Source organism: Pholcus phalangioides, unplaced genomic scaffold (genome assembly GCF_987345545.1).
Source record: "Pholcus phalangioides strain wild (caught in Gottingen) unplaced genomic scaffold, Ppha-v1.0 ptg000017l_1, whole genome shotgun sequence".
Lineage (NCBI taxonomy): Eukaryota > Metazoa > Arthropoda > Arachnida > Araneae > Pholcidae > Pholcus > Pholcus phalangioides.
In genome coordinates, this window is record NW_028301610.1 from 7,711,517 (window position 1) to 7,731,022 (window position 19,506).

General features: G+C 37.7%; 1 protein-coding gene across 1 annotated transcript in view; it reads left to right on the top strand.

Annotated features, from left to right (window-relative positions):
* The window catches only part of LOC149072179 (uncharacterized), a 134,829-nt gene that overhangs the window by 70,097 nt on the left and 45,226 nt on the right, over positions 1-19,506 (top strand). The window contains exon 5 of the mRNA XM_089246551.1: positions 17,533-17,694. Coding sequence (XP_089102677.1) covers positions 17,533-17,694 — 162 coding nt within the window. The remainder of the gene's footprint in view (positions 1-17,532; positions 17,695-19,506) is intronic.

The window sequence follows — 19,506 nt, forward strand, 5'->3', positions numbered from 1 at the left end:
ATTAAAAATACGCGTTGTCACACTGAACTAAATGATAATAATAATAATAAAGAGAATAATAATAATAAACATAGTTGAAAGGGTCGATACATGACCCCCTCTCAGTCGAGAGGATCATAGGCTCTTGACGAATTATACGTTGAAACGCACTTTCTTTCCGGAACTCAGTTCCATTTCTTTTTGGCCTGAGGATAGTCTTCCGTGGGACCGAAATCATGTTCTTTGGCTTCAGCAAGAAGCCAGGTTTCAGTCTGTTTACACTTATAGTAGTGACACGGTCCGGAAACTGCAATGTAAAATGTCTATCACCTCTGTTGATGACCGCTTAGGGGCCATCATAAGGCGGCCGCAAGGTAGGCTTAACTGCGTCACATCGCACAAAAAACACGAGAACAGTCATCTACTGCTGGATGCCAGAAGATTTTGTGGCAGACATGTGGTTGTAGGAACTGGACGAATTTACGACATAGCAAAGCCGCTTGTAATGCACTCTTAATGCAGCTTTGACGACATAGTGTTGCGGAGTGTTTGCACAAATTTATCGGGTGGAACATCGTTGGAGAGCTGGAAGAACTGCTCAGGTAAGCGAAGTGGCGTCCCATAGACCGGTTCTGCTGATGAAGCTCCGACGTCCTCCTTTACACACGAGCGTATACCTAGAAGAATGCTAGGAAGTATGTTGTTACAGTGGTCAGTTTCGAGGTAGCGTAATGCAGTCTTCAGGTCACGATGAAAACGTTCAACACAGCCATTTTCTACCGGATGATATAGTGTGGTACGAATTCTTTTAATACCAAGAATTGTAGCAAGGGCTTGAAACAAGGAATTTTCGAACTGTCGACCTTGATCAATGGTGGTGATCTTCAATGGTGGTGGTACATCACACAATGTTTCAATGTGATTTGCACGCTGCTTATGCATTACCATTGAAATTTAATTTTCACTTTATCTCAAAAAATAGAGCTAATCAGACAAAACCAATGCCAGATACGGAATCCCCCCCCCCACACAGCGCCCCAAAATCACCCTAAAATCATTGGAACATATTAGGAACAAAATCAGTGTTGAGCAGTGTAATCATTCACATGAGTAGGGCAGATGTCGGAAGTCGTTTGCATGTAAAAATATGTGTCTTACACCTTATTAATAGGCATATATATAGACTAAGACGCTTAGAAAGGAGGGCGGACTTATCGTCCTCCATGTTTGAATAGAAAACTGGTTTTGCCGCTCCAAGCGATATCTAATCGTTAAAAAAAGCAGCAAAAGGAACAGCGATTGCTAAAGCAATATAATACTGTTCATACTTCATACCGATCATACTTTCCTCATAGATGACGAATGAATCAGCCTAGGGTTTCTTTCTTCAAGAAACCCTAATATGGACGAGAACTCTTGGATGGGACCTCAATTTCTGTCAGGACCGCAGATTAAGTCTTCTAGCGGACTCTTGATATTTATTTTCAAAAAAATTTATAGTTTATTTTGACAATTAAAAATATGAGTTCAATCACTCTTTGATCCCATGAAGTATGAGTTCAATCACTGGAGCTACCAGTCTAGAGTCCCGTCAGATTATCACGAGTGGGGCCTATTGTCTTTAACAGCACCATGATTTCCCGAACAAAGAGATTCTTTAGGACCCTTACTAACAGATTTAAAGTGACTTACATAAATGTATTAGCTAGTTTTTGTATGTTTTTGTAACATTAACACGAGGCCCCCTCTGTGCACCGGCCCTACCAGGTAGGCCCGTGCTTTTAGACAACTCTGCATGCAGGAATTCCTGTGGGACCGGGATTGTTGTGCAACCCTAAGCGAAGACTTTTAGCTGTCACAGATAAAGTGTATTTTTGTATTGATATGTGAGATTACTTTTTTTATGGCCAGTGGATTCCATTGCTTCAAGAATGTTTTACAGTGTTTTAAAATAAGAATATTTTTATGAAGGTCAAAGTTTCCCAAACTTATGCGTTACTTTGTCCCAAAATAGAAATAAATAAATTTCATAGAGATATAGAAAGTGGATTAGTTATATTACAATCTTTTAGAGAAAGGTTTGATCTATTTAAAACTTACTTAAAATCTCCACGCTACTTTGGCCAAAAATAGAAATAAATAAATTTCGTAGAAATATCGAAAGTGGATTAGTTATACTACAATCTTTTAGAGAAAGATTTGATCCATTTAAAACTTACTTTAAATCTCAGTATTTCTTAATTGTTATTTCCTAGTATAAGATTAACTAAAAAGTTCTATAAACGTGGGCCAAAGTAAAACCCGTGTTTGAGGTACTTTTTCCATAGAATATTCCGAAATCAACTTTAGACGTTTTTTGTGGTAAAAAAATTTTTTTTTCGTGAAAAAATAAGAACACTTAAGCATTTGAATGACAAAATTTAAAAATGTCTATGCGAAGAAACACAACGTTAATTAAACTGCGTAATTAATTCACGATATACTCAAAACATCTCAGTTGAAAGTAGCGAAAAAAAATTAGAGCTAATTAAGTCAATTAACTTTAATTTTGCCATTTTCTTGAAACAAAAAGATCTGTTTCCGGATCTTTTCGCTATATTAACGGCGATTCTGTTAATTTTCTATTTCGGGGGAAAAATGCTAATGTACTATATTACTGTTCATTGGTATTTCTTTGAACATTCACTCTGTTTTCAAAAAGATTGCGGACACCTAATTGATAAAGTCAATATGTAAATTGCTGTCCTGTTATCGCTAACAGCGGAGTATAATGAGAGTAACAAAGTAAGAACAAGTGTGAAAAATAGGTGCACGTGTTCAATTAACCGATTTTTAGATGGAGTCATTATGGACCGTCGTTCGAGTAACTTGTCCGTACATGCGATTGCGGACAAATTACAGCACCTAAGAACTTGAATTAACTTGATCATGATGTGATTATTAGATGGGAACGTGATAATGTCGCTGTTGTTGGACGACTATCATCAAAACCATCGAAAATAGATCATGAAATCTCATAAGACGTGCTTTTTTTTTGTCGTGGACTAACTGAAAAACCATCTGTAAGAAAAATTATTTATACGGTTTATATATATACGGTTGTTTTTGTACAATAAGGTGGTTTGGATGACCTTCAAGCCCAATTAACTTGTCAACAAGTAACGTAAACACTTTTGGAACTCCTTTTGTCTGGAATAAAATTTTCTGTACGTCACCCCGGACAGCATGTTCCACAAAACAAAATTGGCAAAATTCAGCCAATCACGTTGCTTTTTGGTTTACGATCATTCTCACTATCGTAATATCGTACGATCTGTTGTGTTTTCGGTTACTGGGCTTCGTTAATAACATTATAGCTTCGGTTAACACGCTGTATGCCATACAAACATTGTTTACTTTAATTCGCGTTAGGGAAAAATGAAAATTCCGCGATTAATGGTAGCGAGTGATGAAGGTAATAATATACTTCGAAAAAGGCAAAATTATTTTTGTGAGCTTCACTAAAATTACTTGCTTTTGGTAGTAAGTAGTCTTACGTCCTAAGTCTGTATCTGAAAAGGTGTAGTTGATAGTGTATCAGACTCTGGACTTTAAGTGCAAGGTTCAATTCCGGCTCGTAGGTATTACGGGGTTTTTTTTCACTCCTCGTCCTAAAAGGAATTAAATATTTTCATTTTTCTTTGCTGATACAATACATTGCAATATAAAATTTGCCGAATCTTAAAATTTTAGTATATAATAAATAAATTAAGTATTATAACAAAAAAAACAGGTAGAAAAAAATCATTAATACCAATAATAATGTTCTAAAAAATTTAATCCCTCTTAGTATATCTTTACTCTTCCGAAGTTCCGATATTTAAATAGATGTTTAAATATTTCATAGCTTACGATTTAACATGTGCACGATATATTTTTTCATACTATGATTTTTATCTGTTTATTTTTAATCGAATTGCTATCGGAAAATGCATTGATAAATTGGAGACATTTTTTGCTAAAATTTGCAAAGATTTTCTATCACATTTTCATTAATTTGAAATCATGATCCTCCTTTAACTGTTCGAATATTTCCGTTTGCTTTCATTGTATAAATTTGTTGGTTTAGAAAATAAAATCATTCATATTGCATTGAAAATAGTGCTGCACATTTGAAATGTCTCGCAGAACAGCGGTGGAAATATCTACTTTTGTTTGCACCGCTATTCCGCGATCAGATACGAAAATGAAAATATCGTATAATTACTGAAATTATCTTAGAGGCTGAAGCAACGTGATTGGTTGCTTGGAAAAAATTACGAAAAAAATCGTGTGATCACGGAATAGAGAGCGGTTCATTTGCGAAATATGCCACCCGGCAAATGTCAGCGCGATAATTCAGTTCCTGTCAACGCCCTGGAAAGTGTTCTTATCAGACCTCACCACAGCTGCCGTGATCCCGTCTTTCACAGCTTATTTAAACTTACAGGAAGAGGGGGAGGTAAAAACTCTGTCCTGGACAATAGTCCCTTATAGAAAAGCCACAGGGAAAAGTCTGAAAATTTTTTCAGTGCTACATTGATGTCTGTTGGGTGAAGAGTTAAAATTCCACAATGATTGGGTGCCGTATAGTACCCATATCCTACTCGAATGTCTTTTACGGTTTTAAAAGACAATGTATTTTTCTGGCACTTAAATACCACTGTAGGCATTCGATTTGAATGATACGATGACGAAACTTGCCTTATACGACACTGACAACCATTTAATATAATTTTATTGGTTCAGAAGCGATTTTAAAGGCGTTTAAAGACAGGCGCTGGTTCACTCCACTCTGATGGTGTGACCAATGTTTGCCCTTGCCTTCACTAGGAATGAATGGGATATCCTAGGATCAGTGCTTCTCAAACGTTTGTTACCCACGGCTTCCCTTGCCCAATTCATGGGTCATCTGCTGTTCTCCCCAATAGTTTAGTAGATGTTTTCACTTATGAAAGAGTCATTTCAAAAAGCGTAGACACACACAAATCAATATCTCCAGTTCACCGAAACGCCTCTGACAAAGGTTGACGTTGCCTCTTGGAGCCGAGACGCACACTTTGAGAAACCCTGTCTTAGATTCATATCCAATTCTTCAAGCCATCGTTGAATTTTCTAACAGCGCATTCATACAATCACTTCTGCTCGAGAGTTTTCTTTATATAAAAACGTTGGAATACACAATAAGACAATGAAGCTAGCACCATCTTGTTGTTTGCCAAGAACTGTCATACTGAGAGACGTGTGAGCAGAAACATTTCCATGGCCCTTTCAGACCCTGCATACACAAATGTGTGGGTTGCTTTTCTCACTGTAGAAATTCTTTTTTTAGCTCAGGGGGCCCTAACTCGAACGATTGTGCAAATTTTGAGTTATAATTATGGTGAATATTATCTTTTGTGAGACTTTCATCAGTGGGTCGCGCTTAAATTTTCGGAAAGGGATTCTAACATAGCTTCCAGGAGAAAATGCCTTCGGGAAAAATTTGATTTATTTCATAAACTTTAGCAATAAAATTCTTGAAAAAAAAACTGTATGTGAATATACCCTTCATCACCTCGGCTAAAAAAATTGGAACGAAGAGTAATTTATTTTTTTCACAAAAAAAATTGAAAATTTCAACAACAAAAAAAAAGATTTGCTGACATTTATATTTTTAATATATTTTTTTGAGAACCAAAATTACAAAAAAATTTTGAAAATTCCAAAAAATCAAAGCTGTGTTGTGAAAGGGATATAAAAGGAATTGCCACGAATTTTGAGTGGATTTGTACGACCCATCTCACAGGAGTCCCTGCAACCCAAGTGTGAATCATTTGGTTCAAAACTCCTGCCCTATGTACAATACCCGATGCGAAAAAGAATGCGAATTGTAAAAATATATATATAAAGCTAAACAAAATTAATATGTCCTCAGGCATCTTCCAAGAAAATTATTGAAGTCAACGCTATACGTATGTAAGCAAAAGCTGTACTTGTGCAACAGCATTTACTTGGTTTGGTCCATTAAGAGAATGAATCCAATCCAGTGTGTTAACCATTGATTGACTGTGAAAATAAATGACAACAAAATAGGTTCCTATTAAGCAACTATTAGGAACGAATATCATTTGGCAAGAGAGTAGAACTCAATTTAGCAGATCGTCGTCGTCGTCGAGGAATAAGTGTTCGAAGAATAGCTTCTTTTACGGCTTTTATTATGTCGCGGAAATAATTTGTCCTTTTCGGCAATTCAATCTCGACTCCTTTAAGAATTTCGGCATTCGATCCACCGAATCGATTTAACCAGTCTCAAAAGGATACGTAAGATGGCCAATCAAAAGAACCTTACTTACCATTGCTAACAAGATTTCCGATTGCCTTTTACATTAGGTACCTTTCGTAAGCTTTGCAAAAATTCTGAAAACATTCGAAATTTATCTTTTAGTATACGTATCTGAAAAAATGAGAAATTTAACTTTTGTCACGGGCCCTAAAACCAACGAAGTCCTAATTAGAGAAATGCTTTCCAACGTCTAATTAGTCAAATAGAGGAGAGAAAAAAACGCATTTCTTAACGAAATATGGACGCAAAGTTATTAAAAGTTGAATTTACGATTTAAATTACTTTACCTGCTGTGTGTTAGAAACATTTTTTTGTCCTTTTGGAGTACTACCACATTTGGGGGCTGTATATCGAAAGCAAATTTTATGTTTTAAGGTTCCTATACAGGGTGATTCTGAACTCGTAGTACAAATTTTATGGTATTATTGTTTTGTTTTGCAATAAATGGGTGAAATTGAGGAGCTTATATTTTAGAAAGGGAACATTTCCACTTTTTTTCGCAATGACCTTTTTAACGGTTTCTGAATCTTTGGGTTGAGCTCGGACTATGCAACAGGGTTCATTCAAACGAGAATATTTTTGGTCGAGATTCCAATCTAAAGTTCGTCATTTCTACCAAAAGGGAACATATCCACGTTATTCATTCTCTCTCACTTCGGTATTTTTCATTCAAAAGAGAACATAAAGCAATTTTTCTACTTGCGTTAAAGGATTTTTTTTTCAAAACGGCATTCTTTAAAAGCGCTTACAATGTCGCATTTTACAGTAGAACCTTTCGATAACGGACACCTATGACCGAAAACCTTTGTCCTCTAACGAGGAGTATCCGTTAATGCATAGTAAAATACACTGCTCAAAACAATTAGGGGAGCAAGCAATAAAGTGAAGAAAACCGTTCGAGACAGCCACGTATTGGCATACAATGGATAGTACACGCGTATCAATGCGCAATACAGAAAAAAGACGTAAAAAAATTTGGAATTAAGCTTTAATTCTTTGAAAATATGGAGAAAACATGAAAAGATGATTTAGGGCAACAATTTGGTTACGTATAAACGATAAAAAAAAGTACTGTTTAGACATGATGCATGAGTTTTAATAGGGCGTGTGGTCTCCTCGAACAGCTAAGACTGCTGCACACCTGTTTGCCATGGATGCGATGAGGTTATCGATCAGACTTTGGGGAATACTGTTCCACTCCTCAAGAAGTGCAATCTGCAAGTCTCGGACAGTAACAGGCGGCCTTGGTCGCGCAGCAATGCGTCGTCCGAGACATGCTCGATTGGATTCAGGTCAGGAGAGCACGCTGGCCATTCCATACGCTGTATTGTTTCAGCTTCAAGCGTGTTCTCCACCAGACGAGCTCTATGCGGTCGGGCATTATTATCCTGGAAAACAAAGGAATCTCCAATGGCTCCAGCGTAAGGGATGACATGAGGTCGCAGTATCTCGTCTGCATACCTTCGGGCCGTCAAAGTGTCATTCCGAATGATATGCAGGTCCGTACGCCCGCCTATGCTGATTCCACCCCATACCATCCAACCAGCTCGTCTGTATTGTGACCTTTCACGAACGAATGCGGGGTTATTTCGAGTGCCCCTGTCCCTCCATACCAGAACACATCGGGTGTCACACTCCAGACTGAATCGGGACTCGTCTGTAAACAGCACTTGGCTCCAATCATGTTGCTCCCAATCTCGATGTTCAGCAGCCCATCTTCTTCGGGCCGCACGGTGGCGTGGGGTCAACGGAATGCAGACCATTGGCCTACGTGCATAGAGCCCTCCCTCATGAAGCCGATTACGTACTGTTTGGCTGGACACCCTTCGTCCTGTTGCCAAGAGCAACCGTCTTTGCAGGTGCGTAGCATTCTCTGTTCTGTTTCGACGGGCTGTTAACCGTACATACCGGTCATCAGTTGCTGTAGTGGCGCGTGGCCAACCTTGCCCTGGTGGACGTCTAACATTTCCTGTTTCTTGGAATCGATTCCACAGCCTTGCAACAACACTTCTGGCGACTCCAACAGCGTCCGTGACACTACGTTGTGTTTGCCCGGATTCCAGTCTGCCTATAACACGCCATGCCATGGATTCCGGTAAATCACGTTGTTGAGACATCCTCAAATCACCTTGTCTCAAAAAAAAATACTGCGCAATCGAATTTCACAGTTACGGCAGTAAAAAAGACGTTTCTGCAACATCCCGATTTCTGCCCTTATCTCCTTTTTCTGGTTTTTGACGTCATGAACTTTGATTTGCATATGAAGTTTTCTTCTTCCGTTTCCTGCTAGGCTTTAAATTATGGATGATTCATTTTATGTTACTTATCGGTATACATCTTTGCGTAATTTTGTTAAAACCATGTGCTCCCCTAATTGTTTTGAGCAGTGTACATTGACTCTCGTCAATGTAATTCAAAATTGTCTCCGTCATTGGAGGTGTCCGCTAACGGGAGTGTTCGTTATTGGAGGTTCCACTGTAGAATGATCGTGTTTCTAATGTTACTCACGAGAGAGTAGCAAGGGTACCTTCCTTGGCTAGGTGAAACCTTCTAGAATCAACAGGTGACGTAGAAACATTTCTGATTTTTCTGATTTAACCAGCTTCAATTTTAATCAGCGAGAGAAGGTAACATTTCCGTATAATTTTTCTTTCAAAACTTGACATTTTCAAAATTCAAATGTGGATAACTCCCTTGAATGTTGATCAAAAAACATAATATTTATGTATTCTTATAGCCCTAACATATGCCAGATATTGAGCTATTTTCCGCTTTTGTAAAACAGCCCATCCCGGAGAAAAAAGATTTTTTAACTTCTACTGCAAATTTAGTAATTGTGGAAATGTTTCTTTTCTGAAAATAAGCTCCTCAATTAATATAATTAATCATAGTTATATCTCAATTAATATTATTAATCATAGCTGATATCCAAAAGAATCTTCTGTTACAGTCAAACCTGTTTCTCTTCGAGGTGAACACCTACGGTTCCATTAAAATCATCTAAGTTAGAGAGGTGTACAAGATTACAGAGGTATATATTCAGAGACTCTGTAATAACGACACCTCTGCTACAGTATAACGTCAATAATTGGCGATCCCTACTGATTCGCCTAAAAAATTGTGTTAATGGACTTTGCTTATAACGTCGATAAAAATGCAACGACCTTGGATATAACAAACATAGAGAATTAGAGCTCATCACATTGACAGAATGTCTAATTTCTTCATTGGCATGTCCCGTATTTTCCTTTAATTTTGCACTTCCTGACTTTCTGTTATAAATATTTCAATTTTCGTAATAAATATTAATCTACCATATTTGCTATGTTTTGTTGTTTTTTCTTCTTCATGAAATACATTTTTGCTGCATAGCGCAACTTGATTCCTCCCAACCTTTATTTATAAGCGATAATTGACAATTTCGCGGACAAATGGAAACATTTTTGGTGAAAATTGGCGATTTTTCATGCTTATGATCCCAATTTAACATTTTTTATGTCGCATCTACTTGAATGTTTCACATCGTGTGAACCATTTTCCCATGTAATTTTTGTATTTCAATCTTTAAATTGAATTTCAGAAGCATTCATCAAATATTTTTTACCATAAAAATAAAAATTAAAATGCCCCACAGCTTTTTTTTTCTACTTAAAAACGTGAAATTTTTAAACGACGGATATTCCCAAGGTATAAGGATTATTTGGCAATATCTTTTTAAAAAGTGTATTCGTAATTTGCAAATGCGCAATGTTTTCCTACATCTTTTTGCGCACAAACGGACGCCATTTCCGAGAATTTAACACAGTTGTGTGTATTTCGTGTGGTGAGATGACAATGTTTAAGAAATTCGAAACGCCATTAAAATAAGTTCGGATATTCGCTTTCTGATAACAAAAATGGGACCCTTCCCCTAGGAATTTATCACCAAACGTGTGAAGTATATCGTCCGACTACTTATGGAGGAAGTGCGAAAGCCTCCGGGAGAGTGCTCTACAATTGAGCTACAGAAGATGTGTATTTCCTTTCCTTAGACGCTGAACGGGACTCCGCATAACGGCCTCCTCTAACTCAGCTAATAGCTCTTACGACGTCAGCCCCCCAGATGGCGGCATATAGAGGGAAACGCTCGATGTCTCTCTCCGCTATTCATAAGAAGTACGAAAGCGTGGATAACCAAGCGGAGATTAAGATGAAGTTTGGAAAGAAAATTCACATTCCTCTGTGGGGAATTGAACCACCAACCTCTCACTGTCCGGGCTTCTAGCTGATACTGTCCATCCGCAGTCCCGTTCAGTGTCATACATATGCTCTAAGGAAAGGAAATGTCTGTCCTCTGTATCCCAGTGGTAGAGCACTCGCCCGGATAATGAGAGGTGGGTTGTTTGATTCCGCACAGAGGAATGTGAATTTTCTTCCCGTACTTCGTCTCCGCTTGATTATCTAGGCTTTCGTACTTCGTGTGAACAGCGGAGAGTGACATCGCGCGCGTTTCGCTCTATACTTATAGAGAGGATCGTAAGTACTGTAATTGACGTATTTTAAGGCAAACCAACCAAAGTACAACCTGCATGAGATGAAGCATGCTTCTTTCAGCCGTCTGTAACTCATTTCGATCTTCTGCTGCTTAAAAAGAAATGGTTTACCCAATCATGTTCTGGTTAGGAGGATGAGGCCTTCCACGAACAGTTTCATCCAATTACGAACTTTTCCATCATTGCATTCACATCATACACCTCAAACATTTAGAGATTAATGCCGTTGTTACATTTTCTAGCGATCCCAAAGCGAATGAGAGCTCAACTCATAAGCAAATAAAACCTTAATTCTTTAGAAAAAAAACTCCGTTCAAAATAATAATCCAATTTCAACTCAATTATTTTACATTTGACGTCGTAAATTGATTAAATTACAGCCGTATTAATAGGTATAACAAGTGTCATGCGTTAAAGGTTTCTTTCTGATAAAGGGCCAAAATGAATTGACCGTAAAATATTCGGTATCAAGAATCGAGACAACTTTAGGCCCCAAGTAATTACATTAAATTGGATCGAATCCAAAAAAAGCAGCTATCTTTTACAACGATGAAAGCAATATCCCCTCGTTTCTGCTTCCTTTATTCATCGTTAAACATTTTCGTCATGAAACATTCGCGAATAAATCTCGATATAATTTACATCCTCGAATAAATTTAGACAGTATTTCTCGACTCAAGAAAGCATTTTTTGATATTGCAATTTTTATAAATAAGTACTAGACAGTATATACGACGGCTATTTTCTTAGTATGTAAGGCGTACGGTGACCATACGTACTGGTACATTCTCGTATTTTCCCGTAATTTTGACCAATCCCGACTTTTTTGGAAAAATTTCTCGGTCTTTCACGTATTTTTTCAACGAAGCCTACTTGAATTTTTAATTCTTTATTGAAATCAAGGATTGAAATTATTTTTCGACTCATAAGTTACATTAAGATAATTACAACTATAAATAAGAATATTCATCTCACATATTTGTCATGGTTAACGTTTTACTTCGTGGAATTCCTTTTAATCCACTGAAATTCCCAGTAGTGCTTTATTTTCCGCCATTGGCGATTTTTCAAGAAATTATGAAACATTTGACAACTTTGCTTGACTTTGGCATCATTTCTGGCAGTAGTTCATTCATTCATGGCAGTAATTGGCAATATCCCGTATTTTCTCGTGTTTTGAATCCCAATTTCCTGTATTTTTCTCAACGAAATATGGTCAGCCTAGTAAGGAAATATATTCCAACGCGCGTTCTTAATTTGGCACAGGGGCATTGTCTTTCAGCAGCTCATACTTGCAAACACACGCCATTTTTAATTACGTTGGTTATAGAGTGAAATTTGTGTCATGCGATGAAAATATTGCGAACCTCTTTTGAATTAAGGTCTGCTACTCGCTTCATTACAGGAAAAAAAGGGTTACGCCTGTAGAGATTCATGGTACGGTTCGAATGGCAAAGTTCGTGAACGGGTGAAACAGTTTAAGGAAGACCGGGAGAACATGTGAATCATGGTGTCAAATGCACTTTCAATATCAAAAACTATTCAGGCTGCCTGTCATCATTCGAAATATTTAAACTAGTACGTATAATACCTCTCGACGAATCTCTGGCGGTGTCATATTTTTAACGTACTACAAAGAACGGATAAGGCTTCGACGAATTCAAATTGAAGATCGATCAAGCTCTCTTTCTCTCTCTCTCTCTCTCTCTCTCCTTTTTCAGAATCTTTAAAGAAAGTTTGTAAATGAGCTGATATCTTTTGACAACCGAATGACATCCAAATCAGCGAGAATTTAATTTGGGAATCGCACGTTTTCATGTCAAGCTGGTAATTGGAGAGCGACGAATCATTCCTTTTTTGGATTTGGCATGTTGAACAGATTGTTGTCGTTCGATTTGGCCCAGAACGTGCATTTGACAGTTTTTTAACTAGGTTATTATGGAATCTATTGGGCAGAAATAGGTATGTGAGAGGATTTGATTGTATATAACTAGATCCAGAACGATAAAATCCCTTTTCTAAAAGATCTGGTATTCAAATTTAAGATAATAAACACACACATACAAATGAAGACGTATAATTTTTTTTTCTCGCGATACTTAGCGTGTTATAACAAAAGAGAAATCCGTCTCTTTTTTCACAGTATATTAGAGTATTTGTCCGGATCGCAAGAGAACCGGGGTTCAATTCCGGACGGAAACAGCAAACTTCGCTTTCCGCGTTCTTTTCGACACGTATCTATCCAGAAAGTCTCTCTTTTTCTCTGAAATAAAATTTCTAAAAAAACTGATTTAATACTAAAAGATGTTTGATGCGACAATAATAGAAAGCGTTGGTTTCGAATAGGTGTGAACTTCACCCGATACCATTCTTCTCTCGTCAGAAAAAGAGACCAAAATGGTGACGTGGTCCACGCAGACATTATGTTAGATGACCACACCCCACTCCATGTGTTTAGCGAAAACTTTGATTGCTCAGAGTAGAAGTTCTTAACCTCTATTGCTCCTTGGACCCCTTATAACAATAAAATAGAGGTCACGGACCCACTGTTGAAATGAAACTAGCAGCCAATCACCTTCGTGGACCCCTTAATGGAACAATATGCAGAGAAAATAATGTAAAAACAAAATATAAGTTAATTTCTAAACGGTTTCCTTCCTAAATAATTTGATTGTTATCTCATCCCAGCTCACAGACCACCTGAAATCACCCCAAGAACCTCTGGTTAATAACCCTTCGCTTAAGAGAAAAAACTTGAGGGTAAAAAAAATAAGATCTCTTAGATCTATATGTCCGATTTTTTAGAGGCGCAGTTAGTTATCAGTTCACTTTTATGGACGATAATGCTCGTCCATAAATGGATATCGATCTTCTAAGTTGAGATATTAGGTGGATGGATTGGCCAGACAGTGCTTTAGGCCCTGAAACCAACTGAGCATGAGTGGGTGTACTTGGAAGGACAACTGAAAATCGTCAACCCCTCCGCCTCCGAGAACTATTCAGGAGCTAACAACTGTTTTGGTACAGCATTGGTTACGGCTATCACAGAAACTGTTCAACTATTTCGTAAACAGTATGACGATTCACTGTGTCCGTTTCCACATCGGCAGACCTATAGCCACTGGAAAAATCCAGGGTGACTCTTCATCCACCATTAATGAGCAGTGTGACGTCACCACAGCCAATAGCTGTCCCCTATGCCTTTTTTTAATGATTAGACATCACTTTGACTTCACATTGAACAGAAAACTGGTTTCCCTCGATGAGCCTGCTAGGGATTCAAGGCGTCTTACGCAGAGCTACGCCACGCCCGAGTCACTCAAAAAATCTGTTTTCAGGTGTGGCTGAGGTGATTTAGCCGTCAAAAACCAATTTTTGCGAGTCCCATCATTGCATAGCGCAGCTGGTGTGAACCTGGCTGTAGAGGTGGCTATACATTCTATTTTTTGTGAATAACATGATTGGAAGCGAGCATGAGGTGACATCATGCAACGTCAGATTTAGACATTCAGGCTCTTATGAGCACGATCATCAACGGGTAGTTTCATGTAAATATTAGTAAGTTATGTCTTGTACTCTGCATATCTACTAAATTCTGTCCAGCCTTTTTTTGGTTTTTTTTGGAAATTCGCAAAGAAATGTGTCCATTCTCTTGATTTTGAGTATCAGTGTACAGCCGCTGTGGTGGTCGAGCGGTCATAGTGACGGGCTCGCATCGCGAGGTCCCGAGTTCGAACCTCGCCTCAGTGGTGGTCGGCTGAAGTTAGTTTTCTGTGGTTCCCAACTTCGAGGTGCGAATGCAAGCCGATCTCACCGTTAAAAAGTCTCGCCGCAGAGAGCAACAGGCTTACAACAATAAAATCTTCAAACATTACGATTCACTTATAGTTCGAAAAATATGTCGTAGACGGCAGCACACTATAACAAGCATTACACAGAAACAAACTTCACGTTAGGTTCACCACACGGACATGCACATCTAAACATGTACCAATTAGTTAGAAATTCCGCAGAGGAATATGGACGAGGTACATATGTGTGTGGTTTAGTAGTATCAGTGTACATCTACACGTACCAGCTCTACGCCCGGAGAAATTAACTGCACCTACTATATACATTTATTTTAAATCCACTTACTGTAGCTTATTCGCTTTTAAACATTACGTTATTTAGGATTTTACTGTGCATCCTGTTTAATAATATATATGTCTATTATATACATCAAAAAGTTTTAGAACGAAACTTTTGTTCGTCTAACCAGAGCTCTTGACCGTGAAATGTCGATTCCGCACCACGGCGGGGTAACTTAAAATATATAGTCATTGTGTGTAAGTTCATCGAATCGATGCAATTCGATGCAGAGATAAATTGCAGGCATAGAATCGCTCCGATGCGGCCTCTAATGAAGATGGTCGTATCTCGTGGCATCTATAATCACGCTGGTGATCCTCGGAACACCCCGATTCTTCGGATCAATCTTCATTGTTCGTTCCTCTTACATACTACAATGGAGCTTATATTGATTTGACTTTGTCCCGGGAACATACGGTGGAGACATTTTGAGCATCGCTGAATCAGAGAACTTCGTGCAGTTGTTGTGGGATAATGATTTGCGAGGATGAAGTATTTGGATTGACGGATTTATTGATGCGTCGTCTCTTGTTTGGACTTTGAAGTGATTCCATACGAAGAAAATACCAATTTAGGCTTCGCCCGCGTTGCATTGTCTTCGAGAAATGCATTCTATAAGGTCGAAAGATCGTGTATATTTGATGGTGTTACAAATAGTTACATCAAAAAGAGTTCAGGATTTTTTTTAATAATATAAATTTTGCCCTAAAAAATAAATAACATCTTAGAAATTTGCATGAAATGCTAAAGTTAGAAATTCAAATTTTTCAGTATGTCCCAAATTTACGTGTTTTTAAGTACAGTAGGAAATTCCGAGTTAATGTGGACCGGACCTACATCGGAAAATATGGACCTTGAAGAATTTTGAGGTTGAATGAAATAAATTGAGCCATATATGTTGGATATAAATTACATTTACACAAACATTATATTTTTAATTTTTTTAAAATAAAATAAAAAGATCAAATGAATATTGTGTAAAGAGAGTTACATGAAATACTATAATGCATTTACAGTTTACACAACATTTCGAAGATTTATTTACATGCAGTATACTTTGAAAAACAGTTTATCAATGTCTTTTGTCATCGAGCACTCTTAGCTTCAGGAAGTATCATCGTGCTTGCAAGTAGACGGTTTGTTTGTCTGGTCAAAAGTCTTCTAAACTGATTTTTCTCATCGACCTCCTTCTCAGAAAAAATCAATTTCTGTCGTCCATCTGGCTGAACCAACCCATTAGATGCTATGTTCTATTTGTAGTTTCTACCATCCCCCCTGATCCGTTCCATCGCTCCGCCCAAAGGGGTGATATCGTCCAGTTTGGGAAGTACAAGTCTCTACGTTCATAATCCCCAGAGCTCGCGTTATAACTGCCAGGGCCACAACCGGGGACAAGTACACATTTCGCACTCCCCTCCCATATAATACTGAAGAATAAATTCGATGCCCCCAAGCACTGCCTTCTTAACGCATGGGCCTCCCCCCATGGGGGTCATCAAGTACAGAGGGGCCTCATTATAATGAGATCTGGTGTAGATTTTCGAGATTAAGCACGTGATTTGGTAGGCAGGCATTTCTAGTCAGATCGAAAAATCGATTTGCCTCAGGGCACATGATGTTCTTAAGACGACCCTGCTCCCAAGGTCTGATGCCCGTCTCACCGACCGAGACCGCCTACTCACCCTAGTTGCGGCCATGCACTTTGCGACAGTCTGTAAACCAGTTTTTTTTGACGTACGTCATTTTACTGCCCCTAATTTTTCAGAGAAATTTATGAAAAGCAACTCGGATAACCCATAATCGGTTAATTGGATCCTTACTGTACTTTTTGAGCACAGTCGTAATAAAAAATTTGATAATGTGGATCAGATGTAGTTCGAAATTTCGAATGCAGTTGTTTCCCCTTTGGTTCATAAAGTTATAACATCCGATTGAAAACTCTGTTTTCTTTCTCTTCCCCCCCCCTTTCTTTCTATATTCCTGTTAACGATTTTTTCCCACAAATATATAATATATGTTTCTACTAAATTCATGTAAAAGCGAAAGAGAACACGTAGGGTGAGGCTAAAAGAGACTTAAAAACTCTATCTACCTTATCTATTATATCTTTTCCTAACGTGCAGTTAGCTTTAGGACGAGGTTACCAGATTTATCGCTGATTTGTCAACTAGAGATAATCCAAATTTTTTGCGAAAAGCTTGTATGTGAAGTAGTTAAGAAGCTTTAGCTGTAGACAATCTTGTTTTTTTAATGATTTTCGAGACATCACTTAGAGTGGCAAACCTGTTCTTTGCTCAAAGATGGACGACGAGTCCTCTCTCCTTTATGAGCGCGTAAACTTTTCTCATGAATTTTATGCATCATGGAATAGAATCGATGAGGTTCTTATATATATCCCGAGAGAGAATGTTTCAAATCATCGATAGTAGCTATCTTGCATTTGCTTAGATTCAGAAATGCAATTCAGAACATGATGACGATATTACCTATTAGATAATTTGATACTTTCATGGATATGAAATTGAATTAAGTTTTTATTTGTTGCAGGTAAAGATGTTGAAGGTTTCCAGGGAGGAGAGCTTAGCAAAGCTGATCAGGATAAAGTCTGTTTTAACTTTACCCAAGGGAACCCCGAGAAAAAAGAATTTTATTCCCCTAATTTTCCCAATAACTATCCGAACAACACCAAATGCGAACTCCAATTAAAAGGTACGGCTTTGTGCTTATTTTTTCACACCAAATACGGGGTGAACTGCACCTAAGCTGCCAAATGAAAAAGGGTGATAGACGAGCTGAAGTGAAACATAAAACATCCTAGGAACCCTGTCGAATCTCTAACCGTTTTCAAGTTATAGTGGAAAATGGATTATGGAAGAAAAATGCATCTCTCTCTCTCTCTCAAGTCTGAAAAAACACAAATTTGTACAGTTTCTGAAAGACCTACATGAAAACTAAGCATATATTTGGAAAGATCAAAAAAATCATATAAGATGTCACCATTTTTATTAGAATATTTGGATTTAATGGCAAGCTACAAATACTGGATTATGGAAAGATTTTGAAAAAGTGCAAAATCGAATTGCCACCAAAACATTTGTAACCGCCAATTACACAAACACTCTTCTAGCTACAATCGGTCAAAATTTACCAAAAACTTGTCCAATCCAACAGTTTTCAAAGGAGCCTGTAATAAATAATATCCATACACTAGTTTAGGAGAAATATAGCTTTTTGTTCGTAATGTGTGTGTGTGTGTGTGCATCACTGAAATCTGAAGTAGACAATCAGAATGACGGTTTTTTTGTTTTGGCGACTATTCGATTTTCAGAGAAAATCCTATAAGGTCTATCCATCTCTAGCAGAATATATGGATCTTTAACAAGAGCTGAGAGATTAACGAAGAAATCGAATTGTCGCCAAAATCTACTAAAATGTCTACTTCGACAAACGCTGATTTCCGTGATGTATTGCGAACAAAAGGCTGAATTTTTCCTGAACTGGAGCGCAAGTATGATTTGTTGTAGGCTCTTTCGAAAGCTGGTGGAGAATGAGCAAGTTTTTAATAAACTTAACCGATTGTAGCTAGAAGAGTGTTTGCATAAATAGCAATTACATATTTTGGTGACGACTGGATTTTGCACTTCATCAATCTTTCAGTACTCGTAGCTTGCCATTAAATCAAGATATTCTGATGAAAATGGTGTCATCTTATAGGATTTCTTTTTTTACAAATTTGTGTGCTTAGTTTGCGTGTAGATCTTTCAGAAACCTCGCAAATTAGGGTTTTTCAGAGACGACTTTGCGCATTTCCCGTCCATAATCCATTGCCCACCATAACTCGAAAATGGTTAGAGATGAGACAGGGTTGCTACGGTGTTTTATGTTCCACTTGGGCTCATCTATCACCTTTTTTCGTTTGGCAGATTAGATTCACCCTGTATATCACATGAAAAATTTTTGTCTTTAATTTTTCATTAATACTTTCGATATCATTAATAATTATCATATTATAAAGTAGAGTAGCTTATTTTTATTATATTCTAGATTAATCGAATGTTTTACACCTTTATCTGTCAAAAGCTTAATTGAACAAAAAACTGTCATTATCACCATCAATTAATATTAATTGGGATTATTACACTCGAAAGAAACTTGGTTATAAGAGAGGAAACTAAAAATCATTAATAATGTTTTGGCGTTACAGCTAAACGTGTTTTTGAGTTTTTCATTTTCGTGAGAGAGAGGCGTGTCGATGCATGAAAAGTGTTTCCGCCTCTTGTAATTTCTATGTACAGGGTGATCATAACTGAAGTTTCACTTCGAAGGCACTACAAAATGAAATACTGACGAATAAATTTCAATTGACACTACTCAGCTCAATTATACGGACACTACTCTGACCTATGAAGCGTCCGTTGTGGTGGACTTTTCTCATTGAAACTTGGTATATGCGTCATTTGTAACCATGGGAAAAAGATAAGGCGGTAAAATAAAGCACCACTTTTTCACCTGGTGGTCAAA